The sequence below is a fragment of the Petromyzon marinus genome, chromosome 18, assembly GCF_048934315.1.
Source record: "Petromyzon marinus isolate PM22_M1 ecotype Great Lakes invasive population chromosome 18, UKy_Petmar_22M1.pri1.0, whole genome shotgun sequence".
Taxonomy (NCBI): domain Eukaryota; kingdom Metazoa; phylum Chordata; class Hyperoartia; order Petromyzontiformes; family Petromyzontidae; genus Petromyzon; species Petromyzon marinus.
The window spans coordinates 2,813,454-2,836,493 of record NC_133684.1 but is presented as its reverse complement, the minus strand read 5'-3'; the positions used below and the strand labels follow the sequence as shown (position 1 = coordinate 2,836,493).

The window sequence follows — 23,040 nt, the reverse complement described above, 5'->3', positions numbered from 1 at the left end:
TATGGAAATCCGAACAAATGTTATAGAACAAGACAAGGAATGCAACTTTTATTTTTAAGTGCTGCTTTATTGACATAAATATTTAAATTAGAACGCTGAGTCACAACATTTCTGCGTATTTCAACGGCGTTATTAATCCATATTTGCGACAGGGAACGCTTAACAGATGACACAATTCTTTCACACCTTCGCACGATGGGGGCTATGTGGTGGGCAACAGAGCACATCCATTGATTTACTGTACTATGCGCCCCACATTCACCGATTGGCACTTACCAGCACGGTGAAGTATGGTCAAATTGCCCCCATGACTTGCATGGCGTAGGGAATGCCCTCGTCCAGCTTCAACAGACCCAAATCGACTCCGACCACGATCCGCAGCTCGCGGTGACCTGCTGCTGCAGCCACGTGTAAACCTCGCGTGCGATACGGCCAGCGCAGTTTCGGGGTCTCCGGCCCAAAGACCCTGAGCACGCTAGCAGCTCATGTTCGGGATCCATCGCCGAGTCTGAGCCAGTTCCGCAACAGACCCAAAACTGTGTTTTCAGAGAGCCTACTTTCAACGTGGGATCAATGCACATTCGTGACGGACTGGACTCGTAAGAGTGTGCAATATCAAATGTTCTTACTCGTCAGCAGTGGATCAACAATAGAGCTGTACATTTACGTGCCATATGATGATGCTCGGTTTAAACGTTAGGCATTTGCCTACATTCTTCCAATCTGTGAAGGCCACAATTGACTCCACACGTAACAATTCACCTCCTCCCCCAAGAAATTCCATTCATTCGAGGTCGCAATTCAAAAATATCTATAATCATGTCTTTTCCTTCATGGTGTCTCTCATTCATTGTCCCGTTTTAAGCTTAATTTGCTCCTCCTTTCCCCCAAAATTAACATTTACCCGATCATTTGTGTATCGGTTGCATGCACTAAGTAATTGAATCTCACACGTGACTCAATCCGTGTGTCACGAGAGTAAGGATGGATATGGATCAATGCAATGATACAACGTTAGGTACGTAATGTCGAGTTGCCACGAAGCTGTACTCGGTTCATCAAGGACTCAATAATATGTGACGTGCGTAATGTAGAGTTTCCATGAAGCTTTAATCTGTTTATCAATGATACAACGTTTATCAATGATTATCGGTTTATCAATGGTGCAACGTGACGTGCATAATGTAGAGTTGCCACGAAGCTGTACTCGGTTTATCAACCTGGGAGCGATGGAGGAACGAGTCGACCCCATAACCGGACCTCAACTCAGAACTTTTGCATTGCAAGTCATGCTGCTCACTACTGTACCACCCGGCCAGATATGGGGGAAAAAGAATGGACAAGAATAGCCACAATTATAAGGACAATTAAAAACATTCACTATTTACTGCCATTTTTAATGACAGAGACGGTGGGTCCGCTTTGAAATCATGAAGGGAAACAAGCTTTGGCTTCCTAAACCGCTCTAAACGGGCTCATTACATTCCATAACGATGACATATTTGGAGATTGCACACACACAACTTTTAAATAACCATACAATACACGGTGGCAAAGTTTGCCTCTAGTGCCAAAGCAAAATCACCTGAGCAATACGATAACATTTACAACACAACCTGCTAGCGACATGACAAGTTTAATATCGGTACAATTCATCAATATTAGTTGTCAAACACTTTCGTCTCTGGCACTAATGGGGCTCCAGTGCTAATGTTCCATGGGCCAAGACCAGATATTTCACTTGCCAGTACCACCTAAGGTGTAGGTTATCATACAATTATTATTTTTTGGCTGAATGCATAAATGGCTCCTGCTAAATCAAATTACATGTACATTTGGTATTCGTACCATTTTAAAAGTGCAAGGCTCTCATGAAGGTAAGTTGTACTTCACAGACCTAGTCTGAAGCAGTTTCCGCTTTTGGGGGCAATGTCGCTAACGTGTTTTCCCATCGAGTGATTTTTAAGGTAATTCTACAATTCTTTTTAAACAAATTTAGCCACCTTCGGCGGTAGCGATTTCTGCTTTGGCCCATGGACAGCGAGCGCGCGCCCCCCCCCCACCGACCCACCACCCTAGCTGCTGTTGCGCAGCATCTCGCTGCTCTGGCGGTTGTACTCGAGCCAGCTGAGGACCTCTGGCGGCGGGTCGGGCCCCTGGACGGCGCGGCGGCACAGCAGGCGCAGGATGTGCTCGGGGCTGGTGCCCGTCACGTTGAGCCGCACCAGGGCGATGGCCGCCACGAAGCCATCGCTCTGCATGATGACTCGCTGCTCCACGTAGAACGCCTTCTCGTCCCAGCACAGGATCTGCACGGAGCCGAGGGTGATGGGGGAGGAGACAAAGAGCGGGCGACGTTGACGCGCCGGGCCGTATTCATTTAGTGAGTTCTTCTGAAGAATGTTAGTTTAGTCGGTGACAACCTGTCAGTGTTAAAAATGTATGCGAGGTGCATGCAGTACACCCTACCGAATATCAGGTCAGCCCATCAAAAACTCAGTAGATATGCTTTTATACGTACAAATCTAATTAAGACGTGCTTGCCAAGAGTCCACTGCAGTTTCTAATAATGTCAGTACAGCCTCGGTGTGCACCTTTTTTCAGACTAGTTAATTTTACCGTGTCATAGTCATCGTCATGCCTCATGGGATTCGTCCACTCATAGCCACAGTGGACTAAAATAAAATACTTTGCAGACAAATATTTAATTCACTAACATTACGAACAAAATAAAATCTGATGCCAGATAGAGTTGCTTATTGATCATAGGAATCGAGTCATTGAATCCAAAAGTCAATGAATCGAGTCATTGAATCCAGCACCCTTTTCATCACAGTGGCACCGATTACCACGCCCAAAACGATCCAATGTCATTGCTCAACGACAGCCATCATAGGACATCAGTGGCAGGGCTCATTAATCACCACACGGCGTGTTTGAACAGACACCGAGACACAAACATGGCCGGACTTTTAGACATCGATGTATGCAGCAAACGGATGATCATCAAGTGTATTCATTTTATTTTGCATATGAAATTATCGATAAAGGAAAAATGCCAAGCAAAGGTGGAGAGAGTGGGTGTCGCCTAGGTCAGGAGGTCAACACGGACAGTACCACCGATGTCACCGCACCTCGTTATATCCTTTATTCACCCAGGAAAGCATCGCTGGTCTTTCAGTGGGGTCCTGCTTGGGTAGCATATGGCCATCTTCCGGAGTATTTTTTCACAATGGGGAGGGGATAAAAAAAAAGCCTTGAGTACGAACTCACAGCCCTGTTGGTGGAAGTCACGTGCGACTCTCTTTTCAGTGACAATATCTCGTTAATAATTATGCCATGCTGTCCAACCCTCTTGGCGCGGATTCGGCCTAACGACCGCGAGGGGTACGTTACGCTGATTCAACCCAATATGATGCAGCTGGCGGTGGTACGGATACGCGTTATGGGTCCGTGCGATTGTGAATGGCATTCACTTGTTATTCACGAACTTGCTATCCGCGATTTTGGCTATATGCGAACCGCATCTGGAACTCTACACGAGTGCATCGAGAGAGAGAAAGAATATGATGAGATAAAGTGATAAGAGATAAAGTGATAAGAGATAAAGTAATTAGATCACTCAGTCAACCCTTGCTTGTCTATGGACTATCCAGATCACGCCCAAGTCTATCCAGATGTGTCTATGTAGGAGCAGTAACAACATTACAATGATCATCATCATTGTCAGCATCATCGTCACTGCATCCTACTGCGCTGCATCATCATAGTTGAAGGTAGGTTAATTTATAAACTATATTTATTTGCATTTACTTTTTCATTAAAACCATTTTTGTATTTGTGTTATGATAATTTTCACATTTAATAACTTATTTATGTATTTAAAGGTTCTCCTAGACCAATATCACTATCCGCTAAATGTGCTATTCACGAGCGTCTCACGAACGTATCCCTGGGAAATAACGAGGGGAATGCCGTACATACGTCCCTGCGCCGCTTCGGCGGAAACGGCGTAGCAAGCCGTGGTGGAGGTGCTAGTGGTGGTGGTGGTGTGACCCTCCTCACCCGCGACCGGATGACGAATCTCTGCAGGAAGCGCAGCGAGCGGCGGTAGCGGATGGTGGAGGCCCCAAGCACCATGCCACCCCGCAGCTCTCGCATGGCCTTGATGATCCCATGGGTAATGCACAGCGCCGTCCTGTGCATCCGTTCAACAAGAGACGCTCAGAGGTTATCATTATTATTATTATTGCTTGTTAGGTCAGGAAAGCCTCACTGCGCACGATTGAACTTTATTTTTTGCGCGCGGCTGCACTTTATTTTGCTCGGTCGATTGTTAGACGCTGAGGTCGTGACGAGTTTTTTTATTATTATCATTCTTGATGTTCTATGCCCCCTGTACTGTTCCCATTCTGTTGCAGTGTGTAATGATGCTTACTTTATTGAGGGCGATATTGACATGTAAATTAAATACTGATTGATTGAATAGTATGACTTTTTTTAGGATGGTCCTGCCAAGTTTTCACAGTAGGGTGGGGGGGGGGTGCGTGAATGCTACGTAGATTCCAATTGAGTAATTTAGGGGTCGTTTTTCAAACTTATTGGCAACTTTGGACTACAACGCCGGCCCGCGGCGGCCTACTCTTGCGAATGATGTCACGGGATCTTTGACACCACTTTACCCGTGAAGCAGACGGCACGTATTATTACTGTTATGCGTCCTCTAATAACCAGGGCGGCCACTGGATTTGAACCAGGGCGGCCACTGGATTTGAACCAGGAACGTCTGAAACAAGCGGCGAACGTGCTACTGCTCGGCCGTGTCGCCGCCCGTGATGATCCATTGAGGGGTAGGAGAGGTCAACCGGCGCTGTTTCTGTTTCTTGCTGCCATCAGAAGCTGGCCTCAATGGGGCTCATGAGGGAGAGGACCTTATTGGGGCCAACAGGGCCCACTCCATGAGCTTGCTTGCTGTGTAAACGACGGATATATATTCACCACCTTCCTGTTCATTCGTTCATTCGACAACACAAGACGATCTGAAGTTAGTCAAGAAGCGATCTACGTGTACCGAAATGTAATATGCAGGTGCATTTCGGGACCTCCATCTGAACAGACTTCCATTGGCTGAAGCTTGGGTCTGATGCAGCATTTCCTCCCAGACTCCAGTTCTTGCACCCCAGCGCAGTACCAATCTTTTCTCCCGACCACACTTACCAATCTTTCACCATTCAAATACACATTCGGCCCCTTACTGCATGAGCTTGTTTGATTCGTAAACACATCCCATGTAATGTAGACAGCACCAAATCAAATGATGAGATCTTGTCTCCGTGCGGGAAAGTGTGTACCAATCATCAGGCGGGTGAAGCATGTAACATCTTGAATGGTACTTGACTGGAGAAAATAGGCAAACGTTAAACAGCTGACGGTGTTATGTGGGGCTGTCAATGTTGTGGGAGTTGGATATTAAATTAATATGTATCTTTATAAATCTACACACGTCTTATTCTGCTAAGACATCAGCACGTAAGGCTGCATGAGGTATTCATAATAAGCCGAACATGTTGAGCTTTTGCTCCTACATTGTCTGCCAATTACACATCAGGGTTGGTTGCCAGCCAAAATAGAACCTTGTTAACAGCACTTTCCGAAACATATATATAACTGGGCTTAAAGGATCGGCATTTTTATTTAAGTTGTAATTCTACTATGGGAGTTGATGCTTATAGGTTGACTATTTACAGTCAATGACGAATGTTTTAAATAATTTAATGAAACCACCAAGAGGCACTTGTGTGACTCGCTTGCCCAGCAGCTTGTCTGCACGGCACGTCTCGTCAACGCCGCTGTGGCCTACGGACGGCCGCTCGGACACGGTGCGGTGACAACAGTGTGTGTGCCGCGTCAAGCCGCTTCAAATGGTTTTTGTACTTGAACCTAAACATCAAAAAACAGGCCACCACAGGCAGTGTCATCAGCAAGGTGACCTTTGGACTGTCCCCGAATGAGACGCAGTCTGGTTCATGACAAACAAACAAAAATCAGCCGGGCTAATTCACTGCTTGAAAATAAGGAAGGTGCGGTTCACATTTGGCTGTGTGCCTTGGCGTTACAAGACGGGTCGCCCATAGCGGGGTGTGGGGCCCGGGGACGTCTTGCCAACGTGCACGTTGACACTCCAAGTGGTAGGAGGCAGGGCGGGGGGCCAGGGCCAAGCGTTAAGAGTGAACTCGACGTTCTGTCTGGGCACGGCACTGTCCTGTGCGTCTCTGGAGAGCGCCGTGCCGTGCTGCAGCTGTCTGTATAAACGAGGGCAGGTGCCGGTGAAAGGTTGTCTGGACAATGATGTTTACCGTAGGCCTCCATTTTCCAATTATTCCACAATCGCAAGGCGCAGTCCCTTGAATGAAAAATCATTGCACGGCAATTTATTTTTCTTTTCAATCGGTAAAAAAAACTGGTGGAAATAAATAAAACATTGGTGCGCTGTGCATAATTAAATGCGTATGCAGACTCGCCCTGCATCAATGTTTGTTTCGATCTCTGAAAATGCACCACTGGCCCAGGCTTGATTGTCCCAGAACAACATTATTCCGCGCAATTGGGGTTATCGCCACTGATAACGCTGTCGTGGCTGTCGTCACCTTGAATCATCTCAGATTTTTTTCTTCTGAAAGCCACACATACGTACGTGTGGCTTTTATATTAACTTGCGCGAATGATACCACGGTGTTGTCAAATTGTAACACAGACACACACACTTACAGACGGAGGTTATTACATTTCTTGCGGATGACGATGCCTCTTCTGCAATGCTGGAATGTGAGCGAACGTCACCCATTTGTCTTACCCGAGGACACGGGGCAGTGTGCAGCAAGGGCAATCACAAACGACAGCAAGCGGCCAAAGGTCAGTGTTGCCACTTATACCTGTTCTTTTTAACCTATCCTGCCACTGGGTCTTGCCGCTTACATTTCCACGAATACAACTAAATTCCGTATTGCAGGTTTGCAGCATGCACTGCTCAACGGAAGTGTAATGATGCTCTGACTCAGCGATTCATATTGATCCTTGAGCTCACGATACGCACACCGAATCGCGTGTGTAAAAATCGTCGTGTGGGTTACGCGATCATACTTCACCACGGTGGTCAGTGCAGGTTGTTAAAGGTGGGCAGTATGGGCGCAGGGGCATAGAAGCACAGTACAACATTGCATAATTCTCCACAGTCCTCTGCTGCCTACATATGTAGCCTCGCAGCTTTTAGCTTCCCAGGTCTGGCGAGATCGGGTGCATTCACGTTGATTTGTTCAGCCGGCTTCTTTCACAATACGCATACTGAACCATATTCACACAATTTGGTTACAACCCCAGCACAGTACTCGGGATGTACAGCAGTGGTAGGCCCACTCTGCCGTGAACCCGGTGACCCGACCTCGATTCCTGGACCGCGGCGAACATTTGTGGCAGGCGAAATCTGAACCAAACCTGGGCCCCGCTTTTCACCAACATGGCACTGACCAGCGTGGTGAAGTATGGTAAAATAACCCCCGTGGGGAAGCCTGCATCCAGCAGTGGCTTCACAAAAGAGCCTGTAACTTATAGATGTATGTAATCGGTGATCAGATTGCAGCTGCAGGCCAGCCAATAGTGGCTACTGGATGTAAACAACAACACAATCATTGTTTCCTGAATCGAACCACGGCCGTGAATGGTGACAACTCATGGAATCACGATTGGAGGGGGGGGGTGGGTGTATCGTTACACCTCTGGTGATCAATCACACCTGGATGCAACTTGAGCCCTCGTTAAAAGTTTCTGCACCTGACGGTACGGCTGCTGCATAAGCGGAGAGGGAGAGATATTTTGTTCCCGGGGTTTTACGAGCTCAGGACTGACAACTCTTCCCTGTGGCCAAAGCCGGGGAGAGAATTGCAATCCGGACTTCAAAGCAACGAGCGCGGCGGCTCAGCGCGCCCACACTGCGATAGACGGGGGCGGCCGAGCGCAAGCGTCCGTTGTCTTCCGAGTTAATGTGGACGCCGCCATACCTGGCAAAGTCGCACTCCCGCAGGTAGCGCGCGTTGTTCATGTGTCCCATGTGGTCGATGTCGCTCAGCAGCACGATGCCTGCGAAGGCGACACGGGGCGGACGTAATGAGCGTACGTTTTCAGGGAGGGCGGGGGGGAGCAGTAATACCCGGGGGGGGGAGGGGGGGGGGGACCTGGGGGTCACGGTCACATTTTAATTGTGTTCTGATACCGCTCCGCTTTGAGCGGCGGTGCATAGCTTAGACACCTGGGGCCAGCACGAAATGCAAGCCGTACAGTTACGCTAAGGGCCCGAATTTCCCACTCGATATTTTCCGGAACGCCGCTGGACCGGCTTGGAGTGCGAGCTATCGGCATGAGGCACTACCGCCGGATAACAAACCATTCATAACAATTTGATATTATTGTAACGTATGAGTATATCTAATGTGCGGGCAAATTATATTAAAATTATGAAATAAGCATTTTCCAGTTCAATCTTGATTAGAAGCTTTCGTGACTGCAGGAATCCATACTCTTTGGTTATTTCGGTAAAGTCACGTGGGTAGAAAATTAATAGATCACGACGTTTCGATCGCGAAACAAGAAATCGTCATCAGGTGAAACAAACACACAGCAAACAATTTAAGTCCCATAGCCCCTATTTAAATGAACGTCAATTACGGGAGATGCTTGCTTCAGGTGTTTTATGCAACTGGCCACTGATTTGAACGTGGGATCTCAGCAATGCCAGCTCACTGCTCTGACACGGTATTAGCCTTCTGAACCACCCCGGGGCCACTTCCTGATGGTAATTTCTGCATTCACCTGAACACATGCTTATTAAAAATGTTGCATTATTATTCAAGTGAATATGTATCGTCCACTCATGAAGCTATAGGAACGTATTACCTACTCGGGATGACATTATTACACACACGACTTATTTAGAACGACCGATAATACCCTTTCGGAGGGATCCGTGGCAACAGTTGTTCGCACACTATAATTAACCTGCACACCTGAGCTTCCCTCTAGGCCGTAGCTACTAACATCATTGGCGAGTGATTTTTGAACCAGTCCTGGGACTTTCACCAACAACCGATGTGGTGAAGTATGGTCAAACAACCCACATAACTGATACGGCATGGGGAGGTCCTCATCAAGCATTGGAATTGCAAATAGTGTATTTATTTATTTATTCCAAGGGAGTCCAAAGAAAAACTCAAAGTAGTGCAATGCGACAGGAGCACCAAACTCAAAACTCGGCTGTTTGCATGTGAAATTTAAATTTAGCCTGGGCAAAGATATTCAACCCATATTAAAAAAAAAACAGTTCAAATGACACCGTCCAAGTAATAAAGAATATAAAAGCCAATGTTAACACCGCGTATAAGGAAAATGTTATCATTGACTACTTCTGTTTATGGCCCATTATTCGGGCTCATTAAAAAAAAAAGTCGTTGGCCACATCCTGTCTCCTGAAGGCAGGAAACCCCTGGAAGACATCGGGGCTGATGATGTGTATGACGTCATCAAGCCCCGATCACCACCTCCCGTCCAGTGGCACACATGGGACCAGAGTTGGGACTTTTCCCCCTCCCCCACCCTATCCAACTATATCCGTCTTGTCTAATTAGTTGAATCATTGAAATAATTACTGGTCCCATCATCGCTGACCTCCAATTATAATCAGCAGAGTAATCAAATTACCCACGTAATTGGATATCCGAGCTGGGCAATGTCAGGTTTACACTCTATGACTCTAAAACACAATTGTTACGAATGTCACATTCTGAATGTGCCACTGATGAATCCGCGAGTTGTATGGAGAGCTCAGACTTGACCTTCACACGAAACCCTTGGAATTTTCAGCAAGCATGCATTTGGTAGCTCTTGCTGTGCGGCGTAAGGATGCAACTGCAGTCTCCGATACTCGCAGTGTACACGACCACCCTCTTGTATAATAAACAACATGTCCTGTCATATCGCAGTGATAAAGCTTAATTTTTACCTGGTTTCGCACGCATTTCAACACCTATCTTAGCTAAAATACCCAAACCTTCGTGTAAAACTAGGTTTCAATTATTGCTCAAACCGCTGTTAAATTATAACCCACCTAAAGAAGATACGGGGGTTTATGTATACTGTGTGCATGTGTATATATTATTTTGATATATTTGCAGTAAGTCGAGCTTTTTTAAACACAGTTGTTGAGCATAGGCCCGAAGGCCCCAAACACACCTAGCGGCCAGCAACAAACAGGACCGCCAACTTTGTCGTGCGTGAAAAAAGGGTTGTTTTGTAAGAGCTTTGGGAAGGAGACGATGATGGGAGGAGGCGGGGAGGGGATTCCAAAGCGGAGCAGTCGTACGGGGGAAGAAGCGTTAAGCGAGACGCGTCGCAACCTTATGCTATGTTGGTGGTTTGAGCACAGCATGGAAGACACGAAACAGGCCGGTAAGAGCGCGTCGAGTCCTCGCCACCCTGCAAACCTCCGTGGCTATTATAACAGGACGTGTGCATGGGGAGGACAAGCGAATAAAAATATTCGATGTATACGTGAGTCTGGGGTGGTGGCTGTGGTGGTGGGGGGGGGTGCGCGCAGATGGCAGTAGCGTGTTTGAGTTTACCGTGGTACCCGTGTTCCTTGAGTACATCCTTCTCCTGCCTGCGCATTAGTGCTGCGCCCACCGTCAGCAGCATTCTCACGAAATACCACGCGTCTGCGCTGACGAAGAGCGCCAGCAGCACCACCAGCACCAGCAGCACCATGGACAGCAGCAGCATCGCGAGCGGCGGCGGTGGCACTGCGCACAAGGGCGTGGGCCGGAACGGAGGTCGGCGTGTGTGTGTTGCGCGTGTGTGTGTGTCGGAAGGGCTGTGTATGTGTGTGTGCAGTGCTGTGGAGAGCGAGTGTGTGTGTGTGTGCGCGTGTGCAGTGCTGTGGAGAGCGAGTGTAAGTGTGTGTGTGTGTTTGCGCCTGTGCAGTGCTGTGGAGAGCGAGTGTAAGTGTGTGTGTGTACGCCTGTGCAGTGCTGTGGAGAGCGAGTGTAAGTGTGAGTCGGAAGGGCTGTGTGTGCGCGCGTGTGCAGTGCTGTGGAGAGAGAGTGTGTGCGTGCGTGTCAGAGTGGCTGTGTGTGTCGCAGCGAGTGTGTGTGTCAGAGTTGATGTACGTATGTGCGCGTGTCAGAGTGGCTGTGTGTGTGTCAGAGTGGCTGTGTGTGTCAGAGGGAGTGTGCGTGTGCACGTGGTCTGGCGAATGGCGGCGGCTGTTATTGCGTAAGAGGCGCTGTGCGCAGTGGAGAGACTGCGTGTGTACAGTGCACAGGCGGCGATTGCGCGTGTGTGTGTGCAGTGAGAGTGGCTGTGTGTGTGTGCAAGGGGAGTGTGCGTGAGTGGGCTGAGAGTGTGTGTGAGAGTGACTGTGTGTGAGTGGGCTGAGAGGGTGTGTGAGAGTGACTGTGTGTGTGTGGGCTGAGAGGGTGTGTGAGAGTGACTGTGAGTGAGTGGGCTGAGAGGGTGTGTGAGAGTGACTGTGTGTGTGAGTGGGCTGAGAGGGTGTGTGAGAGTGACTGTGTGAGTGAGTGGTCTGAGAGTGTGTGTGAGAGTGACTGTGTGTGTGTGAGTGGGCTGAGAGGGTGTGTGAGAGTGACTGTGAGTGAGTGGGCTGAGGGTGTGTAACAGTGACTGTGTGTAAGTGAGTGGGCTGAGAGGGTGTGTGACAGTGACTGTGTGTGTGAGTGGGCTGAGAGGGTGTGTGAGAGTGACTGTGAGTGAGTGGGCTGAGGGTGTGTGACAGTGACTGTGTGTGAGTGAGTAGACTGAGAGGGTGTGTGAGAGTGACTTTGAGTGAGTGGGCTGAGAGGGTGTGTGAGAGTGGCTGTGTGTGAGTGGGCTGAGAGGGTGTGTGAGAGTGACTGTGTGTGTGTGGGCTGAGAGGGTGTGTGAGAGTGACTGAGTGAGTGGGCTGAGAGTGTGTGTGAGAGTGACTGTGTGTGAGTGGGCTGAGAGGGTGTGTGAGAGTGACTGTGAGTGAGTGGGCTGAGGGTGTGTAACAGTGACTGTGTGTAAGTGAGTGGGCTGAGAGGGTGTGTGACAGTGACTGTGTGTGTGTGAGTGGGCTGAGAGGGTGTGTGAGAGTGACTGTGAGTGAGTGGGCTGAGGGTGTGTGACAGTGACTGTGTGTGAGTGAGTAGACTGAGAGGGTGTGTGAGAGTGACTTTGAGTGAGTGGGCTGAGAGCGTGTGTGAGAGTGGCTGTGTGTGAGTGGGCTGAGAGGGTGTGTGAGAGTGACTGTGTGTGTGTGGGCTGAGAGGGTGTGTGAGATTGACTGTGTGTGTGTGTGGGCTGAGAGGGTGTGTGAGAGTGACTGTGTGTGTGTGGGCTGAGAGGGTGTGTGAGAGTGACTGAGTGAGTGGGCTGAGAGGGTGTGTGAGAGTGACTGTGTGTGAGTGGGCTGAGAGGGTGTGTGAGAGTGACTGTGTGTGAGTGAGTGGGCTGAGAGTGTGTGTGAGAGTGACTGTGTGTGTGTGTGGGCTGAGAGGGTGTGTGAGAGTGACTGTGTGTGTGTGTGGGCTGAGAGGGTGTGTGAGAGTGACTGTGAGTGAGTGGGCTGAGTGTGTGTGTGAGAGTGACTGTGTGTGTGTGTGGGCTGAGAGGGTGTGTGAGATTGACTGTGTGTGTGTGTGGGCTGAGAGGGTTTGTGAGAGTGACTGTGTGTGTGTGGGCTGAGAGGGTGTGTGAGAGTGACTGAGTGAGTGGGCTGAGAGGGTGTGTGAGAGTGACTGTGTGTGTGAGTGGGCTGAGAGGGTGTGTGAGAGTGACTGTGTGTGTGTGTGTGGGCTGAGAGGGTGTGTGAGAGTGACTGTGTGAGTGGGCTGAGAGGGTGTGTGAGAGTGACTGTGTGTGTGTGGGCTGAGAGGGTGTGTGAGATTGACTGTGTGTGTGTGTGTGGGCTGAGAGGGTGTGTGAGAGTGACTGTGTGTGTGTGAGTGTGGGCTGAGAGGGTGTGTGAGAGTGACTGTGTGTGAGTGGGCTGAGAGTGTGTGTGAGAGTGACTGTGTGTGAGTGAGTGGTCTGAGAGTGTGTGTGAGAGTGACTGTGTGTGTGTGAGTGGGCTGAGAGGGTGTGTGAGAGTGACTGTGAGTGGGCTGAGAGGGTGTATGAGAGTGACTGTATGTGAGTGGGCTGAGAGTGTGTGTGAGAGTGACTGTGTGTGTGTGTGGGCTGAGAGGGTGTGTGAGAGTGACTGTGAGTGAGTGGGCTGAGAGGGTGTGTGAGAGTGACTGTGTGTGAGTGGGCTGAGAGGGTGTGTGAGTGTGACTGTGTGTGTGTGGGCTGAGAGGGTGTGTGAGAGTGACTGTGAATGAGTGGGCTGAGGGTGTGTGACAGTGACTGTGTGTGAGTGAGTAGACTGAGAGGGTGTGTGAGAGTGACTGTGTGTGTGAGTGGGCTGAGAGGGTGTGTGAGAGTGACTGTGTGTGAGTGAGTGGGCTGAGAGTGTGTGTGAGAGTGACTGTGAGTGTGTGGGCTGAGAGGGTGTGTGAGATTGACTGTGTGTGTGTGTGTGGGCTGAGAGGGTGTGTGAGAGTGACTGTGAGTGTGTGGGCTGAGAGGGTGTGTGAGATTGACTGTGTGTGTGAGTGGGCTGAGAGGGTGTGTGAGATTGACTGTGTGTGTGTGTGGGCTGAGAGGGTGTGTGAGATTGACTGTGTGTGTGAGTGGGCTGAGAGGATGTGTGAGAGTGACTGTGTGTGAGGCGTGCGTGCGAGTGATGCGGAACCGAGACAAGCGCGAGTGTGTTGCGGGAGACGGGTGTGTGTGTGTCTGTGTGTCACAGTGTGTGTGTGCAAGTGGGGAGCGATAGTGTAGCGGTTAGCGCGCTGCGCTATGAACCTGGCGTCCCGAGTTCGATTCCCGCTCACGGACAACACCAGTGACGATTGTCTGAACCGGTTCTGGGCCTCGCCTAGGTTGGCCTCAAATGAGTACCTGGTGTGCTGTGTAAACATCGCCACTAGGGAGACAAAGGCGGCTGGGCGTGGTTGTTGGCCACCCACCCCCTCGTGTGCCGTGCCGGCCTTTATAGGTGCTGCTCGCTAACAGCACTTGCCCCTACAATCTGTTGCAGGCTACACGGGAGGGGGGGGGGGGTCTTTGTCTTTTTGTTTTGTGTGTAATCGCAAGAGGCCGGCGAGCGTGGCGGCGGCGGCGGCCCAAGAGCGCCGACGTCGCCTTGACGTCGCCCGTCGCCGTCTGGCGAATCGCGGGCGGCGATGTTGGCTGTGGGGTCAGGTGGGGGGAGGAGGGCGGTGGGGAGAACAGCGAGAGAGCACGCGCCACGCAGCACCAGCACGCACAACCAGCACGCACACCAGCACGTGCCACGCGCACCAGCACGAGCACGTGCCACGCGCACCAGCACCAGCACGTGCCACGCGCACGAGCACGTGCCACGCGCACGAGCACGTGCCACGCGCACCAGCACGAGCACGTGCCACGCGCACCAGCACGAGCACGTGCCACGCGCACCAGCACGAGCACGTGCCACGCGCACCAGCACGAGCACGTGCCACGCGCACCAGCACGAGCACGTGCCACGCGCACCAGCACGAGCACGTGCCACGCGCACCAGCACGAGCACGTGCCACGCGCACCAGCACGAGCACGTGCCACGCGCACCAGCACGAGCACGTGCCACGCGCACCAGCACGAGCGCTCTCGCTGTCGTGAAGGTCGACTCGGGACTCGGCCTCGAATGAGTTTGTTGCACCTGCAGGGCCGGATTAAGATTTTGTAGCCCCCTGGGCTATAGGTACTGTGAGCCACCCTCCAGTAATATTTTTTTAAACGGGAAAACAAAGTTAAAGAAAAATAAATTGTATTTTTACAAGGCTAACAACAAATAAAATTCAGCATTCACAAATTAAATAACTTTTCACTTCATCTCTGGAGGCCCTCTTTCTGGCGGGGGACCCTGGCCTGCAGCCCCTAAAGCCCCGTGCCTTGATCCGGCCCGGTACACCTGCTGCGCTGCGTAACAACAACAACACAAAACACATCGCCTTTAGAGAGACAAAGGCGGGTGGGCGTGGTGCTGGCCACCCACCCCCTCGTTGTGCCGTGCCGGCCTGCATAGCTACTGACTTACTCTCGCTCGTGGCACTTGCCCCAACAGTCTTGCTACAGGCTATGCGGGGGCATCTTTGTCTGCGTTGGGAGGGCAATGCCCAAAGCAGGTGGCCGGGTGCTGCTACCCGAGCCCGCTAGACATCGACTCGCGAGCTGTTGGGTGTTGGCCTAATTTGACATGCGATGAACATCCCATCGTCATGGGTCGCGTGTCATTTTACTTACACGCTTTCTTTGAACTCACTCTGTTGTCATCGTAGTTGTATCCTCAAATCTTGTAACTCAATTTTTAACTCACTTCCCAATGTGGTATCGACTGCAAACTTGGTATACTTATGTCATACTGAAGACAATACTATATTCTATCATTAAAAATATATATAAAAAACATCTATATTTTAAAACATTATTTTTTATATGTTATGTTTCGGCTTGGGTCTAATTGTACACGCTCAACTGACGTTGGCTGTAATTGACTAAGGTCCCGTACGTTATGGCAAGTTTCGGGCCCACTTCCTGGAGTCGTGGAGTTCTGACATTACTAGTACGGTACATTTCATAAAAGCGTGATTTAAAAAAAATAAAAATTGTTAAATATTACTTATTCGTTGTGTGTTCGCTCGCCATAAGGATCGTGTATATCAGCTGGGTCAGATGCCCCGTTGAGCTGAGCGGGCTCTTGTATTTTTTACAAGGGCGTCCACAGCCCAAAGGTTGTGGAGAGTGGCGGCGGTTAGACACCAGTCGAGGTGGGAAGTGTGCCAACTATGTACAGCATAGCAAGGCGGGGAACAGAAGCAAACACAACAAATATATTTACACGAAGCATGCCAGTCACGTGTCAGGTCGCTTCATCACACCAAGTGATCATGTTGCACGGCTGACAAGTCTCTGCTATGAAGCAGGGTCATTGCCCGTAACGTTGGATAGTTTTATTGTGTTTACCTTTTTAGGCCAGTGTTGCTGAGGAATGCTGTTGAGCTGGTGTTTAGTTCGTGTGTCATTTGAAATGTGCTGGCCACGTCTCACGGACCGTTGGTGATTTGATGTACGGGGTCGTGGGTCATCACGTCGTATGAACAATCGTAACTGATCAACATTCTGAAGGTGCTGCCGAAGGGCTGGAAAGCTGAGTGACTGATGTCAGTTTAGTGGTGCTCAGGAAGGGCATGAAAGCTAAAATGTGACACAACTCCAGTCAGCACCACGCTTACTATAAACATCGACCATAGATTGCTTTTTTATTGGGTTCCAAAAAATTTGAGTTTGGAGGCAGATTGGATTCACTCTTATGATAGGCTCAGCCTACATTTCCACAATCCTTCAGTTTCCTGAAAAGTTAACGACCCCTTAATCAGTGAACCAAGTACTTTGCCTTCCATGAGTGTGACTATAGAGCCAAAAGTGAGCCGAACACCCAACTACAGCTTACTATTTTCACATGCTTACCCATCAATATCAGCGCACTATATACTTAATGAAATGTGTTTTCATAAAGAGATGTGCATATCATTCCTCCACGAATTGTTAAATTATATTGATTGCCAATAATGCACCTTGTTTGCTACTCTCGTGCTCCCATCGCGACATGCACGGTTGCTCTGCACCCCAAAGGCCCTGGCGTTTAAAGCCCTCATAGGTGGGGGAGAAAAGCCAGGAGCTATGCCCGGAGACATTGATAACCCTTGGGAACCTCTGATGAACCTTTTGAGAACGCTGCTACCGACTCCGATTCCTGCCTGCAGTGAAGTCTGTGAGGCCCAATGCCTCGTGGACAGCCTCACGCTTGCATGGAACTGCCTTGCGGACCTCTGCAGACTCACTTTTGGCCGCACGTGAGTGCGCCACCACGTTCAAACTCACCGTGCACTCCGTCGTCAAGTGCAGATGCCTTGTCGGGTGCACCGTCTCGTCCAGTGCAGTGCTGTAGCCGAGAGTGTGTTCGAGTCCATAATAGAGTGTTTTGAGTTATAGTGTTTACCTGGTTATAGTGGTGTCTACCTGGTTATAGTGCTTACCTGGTTATAGTGTTACCTGGCTATAGTGTTACCTGGTTATAGTGTTTACCTGGTTATAGTGTTTACCTGGTTATAGTGTTACCTGGTTATAGTGGTGTTTACCTGGTTATACTGGTGTCTACCTGGTTATAGTGTTACCTAGTTATAGTGGTGTCTACCTGGTTATAGTGTTTACCTGGTTATAGTGTTACCTGGCTATAGTGTTACCTGGTTATAGTGTTTACCTGGTTATAGTGTTACCTGGTTATAGTGTTTACCTGGTTATAGTGTTACCTGGTTATAGTGTTTACCTGGTTATAGTGGTGTCTACCTGGTTATAGTGTTACCTGGTTATAGTGTTTACCTGGTTATAGTGTTATAGGAATTAAACCCGATTTTGCCGATTAAAACCTGCTTTTATTATCGGCGTCTCGTGCACACTTCAATCCTGCTCCTCGTCGTCGTCCGCCGCCACGTCTTCGTCGTCGCTTTCGCCGCTGTACTCGGTATTGTCGTCGTCAGGCGCCGGGTAGTCGTAGAACGCGTTGAGGTTCGACTTAATGAAGACGAGCTTCTCGACTGTGTTGACCGCCAGGCTGTTCCTCAACTTGGAATGGATAAATCCCATCATCGAGAAGTTTCGCTCAGACGCAGCGGCAGCGGTCGACGCGGCCATGCTGAACAGTTTGATGGCTGATCTTCTGGGGCGCGGGATAGTCGCCTCCGACGAGTGACGAACTGACGACGAAGGCCTGGGCGAGGGCCGAACGCACCGCGTGGCTCACGCGCATGGCGGCTGAGCCCGTGCCCCGGCCCGAACGCCGCTAATGGGTGCGTGCGACTGAAATCCCGACGTAACTTTAATAAAACCGAGAAAACCGGATTTGGGCAGGATGCAGGTGCTCCGGTTTTATATAAAAAACGATTAAAACCCGAATGAATAAAACTGGGCCGTGCCAGCCTTGGTCTAACAGGGGACAATGCTATCTATTGATGTTGATCTTCTCTGTTTGGTTTGTGGTGTCTCATTGCCCGGTATCTCTCAGAAACTCTTGCACACTCCCTCGTGTTATTTGATGCCAACCCAAGTTAGGGCACCCCAGTGCCGAGATGTTATCTGCCTCGCCTGGTATACAGGAGGTCCTGGGTTAAATCCTGACCTTGACGGTGTCTGTATATTTAAAGTTTGCATGTTCTCCGCGTGGTCGCGTGGATTTTTCTCCGGGTCCTCCGGTTTTCTCCTGCACATTTAGAAACACGCGTTTAGAGTATTTGGCTGCTGCTCGAGATGTCCACGTGATAAGCCGCTTCATTGAGCTAATATTTGTGATAGCCAGGTCGCTTTTGAAAAATAGCTATACAGTATATACAGTGAGGGAAAAAAGTATTTGATCCCCTGCTGATTTTGTATGTTTGTCCACTGACAAAGAAATTATCAGTCTATAATTTTAATGCTAGGTCTATTTGAACAGTGAGAGACAGAATAATAACAAAAAAATCCAGAAAAACGCATGTCAAAAATGTTATAAATTGATTTGCATTTTAATGAGGGAAATAAGTATTTGACCCCTCTGCACAACATGACTTAGTACTTGGTGGCAAAACCCTTGTTGGCAATCACAGAGGTCAGACGTTTCTTGTAGTTGGCCACCAGGTTTGCACACATCTCAGGAGGGATTTTGTCCCACTCCTCTTTGCAGATCTTCTCCAAGTCATTAAGGTTTCGAGGCTGGCGCTTGGCAACTCGAACCTTCACCTCCCTCCACAGATTTTCTATGGGATTAAGGTCTGGAGACTGGCTAGGCCACTCCAGGACCTTAATGTGCTTCTTCTTGAGCCACTCCTTTGTTGCCTTGGCCGTGTGTTTTGGGTCATTGTCATTATGGAATACCCATCCACGACCCATTTTCAATGCCCTGGCTGAGGTAAGGAGGTTCTCACCCAATATTTGATGGTGCATGGCCCATCCATCGTCCCTTTGATGCGGTGAAGTTGTCCTGTCCCCTTAGCAGAAAAACACCCCCAAAGCATAATGTTTCCACCTTCATGTTCTTGGGGTCATAGGCAGCATTCCTCCTCCAAACACGGCGAGTTGAGTTGATGCCAAAGAGCTCCATTTTGGACTCATCTGACCACAACACTTTCACCCAGTTGTCCTCTGAATCATTCAGATGTTCATTGGCAAACTTCAGACGGGCATGTATATGTGCTTTCTTGAGCAGGGGGACCTTGCGGGCGCTACAGGATTTCAGTCCTTCACGGCGTAGTGTGATACCAATTGTTTTCTTGGTGACTATGGTCGCAGCTGCCTTGAGATCATTGACAAGATCCTCCCGTGTAGTTCTGGGCTGATTCCTCACCGTTCTCAAAATTATTGCAACTCCACGAGGTAAGATCTTGCATGGAGCCCCAGGCCGAGGGAGATTGACAGTTCTTTTGTGTTTCTTCCATTTGCGAATAATCGCACCAACTGTTGTCGCCTTCTCACCAAGCTGCTTGGCAATGGTCTTGTAGCCCATTCCAGCCTTGTGTAGGTCTACAATCTTGTCCCTGACATCCTTGTAGAGCTCTTTGGTCTTGGCTATGGTGGAGAGTTTGGAATATGATTGATTGATTGATTGCTTCTGTGGACAGGTGTCTTTTATACAGGTAACAAGCTGAGATTAGGAGCACTCCCTTTAAGAGTGTGCTCCTAATCTCAGCTCGTTACCTGTATAAAAGACACCTGGGAGCCAGAAATCTTTCTGATTGAGAGGGGGTCAAATACTTATTTCCCTCATTAAAATGCAAATCAATTTATAACATTTTTGACATGCGTTTTTCTGGATGTTTTTGTTGTTATTCTGTCTCTCACTGTTCAAATAAACCTACCATTTAAATTATATACTGATCATTTCTTTGTCAGTGGGCAAACATACAAAATCAGCAGGAGATCAAATACTTTTTTCCCTCACTGTAGCTAAATAAAGAAAACTTTTTTTCTACATTTTTTGTTATTTTACCAGGTAAGGCCCACTTTCCACTTACCTGGTAAAAATGTTTTTAGAGTTTCAAGATACTTATTTTGTATTTTCCTGCCCCATTGTCTTTAAATCGGCTTACTTTAGCCGGCTGTGCTTTGAGACAAACGCAAATAAGGCCTTGTATAATTTGGAGTGTAGTTTATTTCCATTTTGACGGTGAGAATTCAGATGAGGTTGAGAATAAATCTTTTGAAAAACCAATCTGTGACTGGACTCTCTTTCGTGTTCATCGGTGGCCGTTGTCTGCGCTCGTGCGCCATTCGGATTTTCTCCAATCCACTCGTTTAGAGATGATATCCTCCCAAAAACTTAACCGACCATCACAATGTTTAGTTATTTTTTGTGTGTTGAACTTTCCAGTTAAATGTCGCATTCCTCTTGGTGACCCGGCTCCCGGTGGTTGCTCGCCGGGCCACACCGTCGCCGGTGCCGTGCGACTTCCTCGCCGTCCCGCGTGACCGGATGGGAGGTCGAGCCCCGGACGGGGGAGAAGTCTTCACCGTGCCAGCGTGCCGGACACAGAGGGAAGCTTCGCGTCCGTGGCAAGCGAGCCGGGCCGATGCTGTCCCTCTTCCTCGTCGCGGGCCCGGCCAGGACTCCGCTGATCCACTGCGCCGACGTTGCGGACAGTGGCGGCGTTGCGGGGGGGACTCGACCGTGGTGGTCCCCTTCTCCCTCCTGGCCCTCGCCGTCCCTCTTTGTCTTCCCAATTCAACGATGCCTCATTACTTTTCATCCCCCCCCACCCAGCTTTCTGTCGACCCATCCAGCTACGTCCAGGCCTATCCCAACTCCTACTTATCAATCCCTCTTGTTTTACTGCTCCAAAACTACACCACCACTTATGCTCACACAATGTATCATTTCAAAGTATCATGCTATGTACAATTTTATAATTGTTGTAAAGCGCCTTGGTAAATGTGCTATATAAATCCCATTAAGATAACATTTTGCAGAGTTCTATGTTTCCTATATGTTTGGCATTTTTTTCCCAAGTCATATCTCGCTGCTCTTGCTCATCTTGTCTTTGTTGTGCTTTCAGCCAGCAACATTTTATTACATATTTATTTTTTATAATATATATGAAATGTTTAAATATGTATATTATAGTCTATTTTTTTATTTACACATGAAGTTCCAGATGTTTCAGTTGAAGGTGTACAGTCTATCCTTTCCAATGTGAAAACACTAAAAATATCCTGAACCATATCAATTGAATGTGGATATCATCAAAGATATAGGACCAGCTCGAGAAATACATTTAGTGGAAATAATTATTCTACTCAAAATTAGAGACAAACTGACTTAAAAAGTGATACCCAATCACATCATATCATGTATAGCCGTTTGCATGGAGAATACTGAGAGGAGAATAACGGGCATTTAGATACCAGCCAACCGTCGTGTAAGCCAAGCTGAATTTTTAGGAAATATTTCTCTGCCATCAACCGCATGCATGGAAGAGGCGAATGAATATCTCATACCAGAATGCCTGGCCTTTGTAGGCATTTGAATTGGTGGAAATCGATGGAGTTATCCAAGCTGTCATGAAACAAGAGCGAAACATGTTTAGAAATTACGTAAAATGTACAAATATGGACCAGATACGGAGAGGTTGCATGAAGAAAGAATCATATATCAATGGTTAAGCTCTCACCAACATTATTCGCAGACACGTAAAATATTTTCTGAATATCGGATTGGAGAAATGATGACAAACATACATGGGAGAGAGAAAAAAACATTAAACATCTCAGATTTGCTGACAATGAAAGGGAAATCATTGCAGGAAATGATCAAATAACTTAATGAAGAAGGCTGTTAGACTGAGCTCAAGACAAATTATCAAAACAACTGGTCCTGAACAACAAGTTCGCTAAACAAATTAAGAGATTGGTTGGATGGACCAAAATTGAAAATGCATTAACAGTATGTTCAAGAATATAGGAATACAACTTCCCTTGCATGGACATCGCCTGGACTGTTTACTCCTTTACATATCGCAAACAACTTGGAAATGTGTGTGCATTATTAAGTGAAAGCGTATTATAAATTATACATTTATGCAATCGCAAAGCACATTTCAGTAAAGGGGGGCTTGCCAAACATTTCATGCCATGCGTTTCTGTCTTGCTTCCTACGACGCGCATCGTACGATAGTTTGACAGCGACATCAGCCATGATCTATTCACTGCTGGATGAACACTTCCCAACGTCATCCAACGTCATCGCCATTCTTCGCAGTCCCTTGATGCCACATTTCAGCTCATGCCTGCAACACGAGCTGACTTCATCGCTCCGTCTCCGCTGCGGTCGAGATTTTGGCCGTTTTTTCTCTCCTTCGACCATGCTCACTTATTTTAACAGTCAAATACGTGACTTTAATTCGCGTGTTTTACTCTGCTATTTGATATAGCGTTGCAGAGGTGCGCCACGGTGGCGAGATGTTAACTACCTCGCTAGGTATACAGGAGGTCGTGGGTTCGATCCCGACCCTGGCGCCTGTACATTTGGAGTCTGCGTGTCTCTCTGCCCGTGGTGGTGTGGATCTTTCTCCTGATCCTCCGGCTTTTTCCCCTCCACGTTTAAAAACATGCGTTTGGAGTATTTGGCTGATATCAAATTCCACATGATAAGCCATTTCTTTGAGCTGTCACATGTGACCAGATCGCTTCCGAAGAAGAGCTCATAGCTCAGTGGGCCTTACCTGGTCAAATAAAGTTTAGATTAACTGTACTGAAAGACGAGAAGAAGAACACATGGACCAGAGAACACACGCACATTTGATGCGTCATTTTGACATTTATGAAAACGAAAAGAGGCCCTGGACAGGACGAAACTGGTGACGAAGG

General features: G+C 48.5%; 1 protein-coding gene and 1 long non-coding RNA gene across 2 annotated transcripts; one reads left to right on the top strand and one right to left on the bottom strand.

The window, feature by feature from the left end:
- Positions 1 to 46: 46 nt before the first annotated feature.
- THEM6 (thioesterase superfamily member 6) lies at positions 47 to 11,190 on the bottom strand. Its single transcript, XM_032956499.2, has 4 exons — positions 10,668 to 11,190; positions 8,055 to 8,133; positions 4,066 to 4,198; positions 47 to 2,309 (listed from the first exon to the last, which is right to left on the bottom strand). The coding sequence occupies exons 1-4, from the start codon at positions 10,822 to 10,824 to the stop codon at positions 2,076 to 2,078; spliced, it is 603 nt and encodes a 200-aa protein (XP_032812390.1). The 5' UTR covers positions 10,825 to 11,190; the 3' UTR covers positions 47 to 2,075.
- On the top strand, positions 10,168 to 21,138 carry LOC142925074 (uncharacterized). The gene is made up of 2 exons (XR_012942171.1): positions 10,168 to 10,494; positions 20,549 to 21,138. It is a non-coding gene; the product is annotated as an uncharacterized LOC142925074 (long non-coding RNA).
- Positions 21,139 to 23,040: the final 1,902 nt, after the last annotated feature.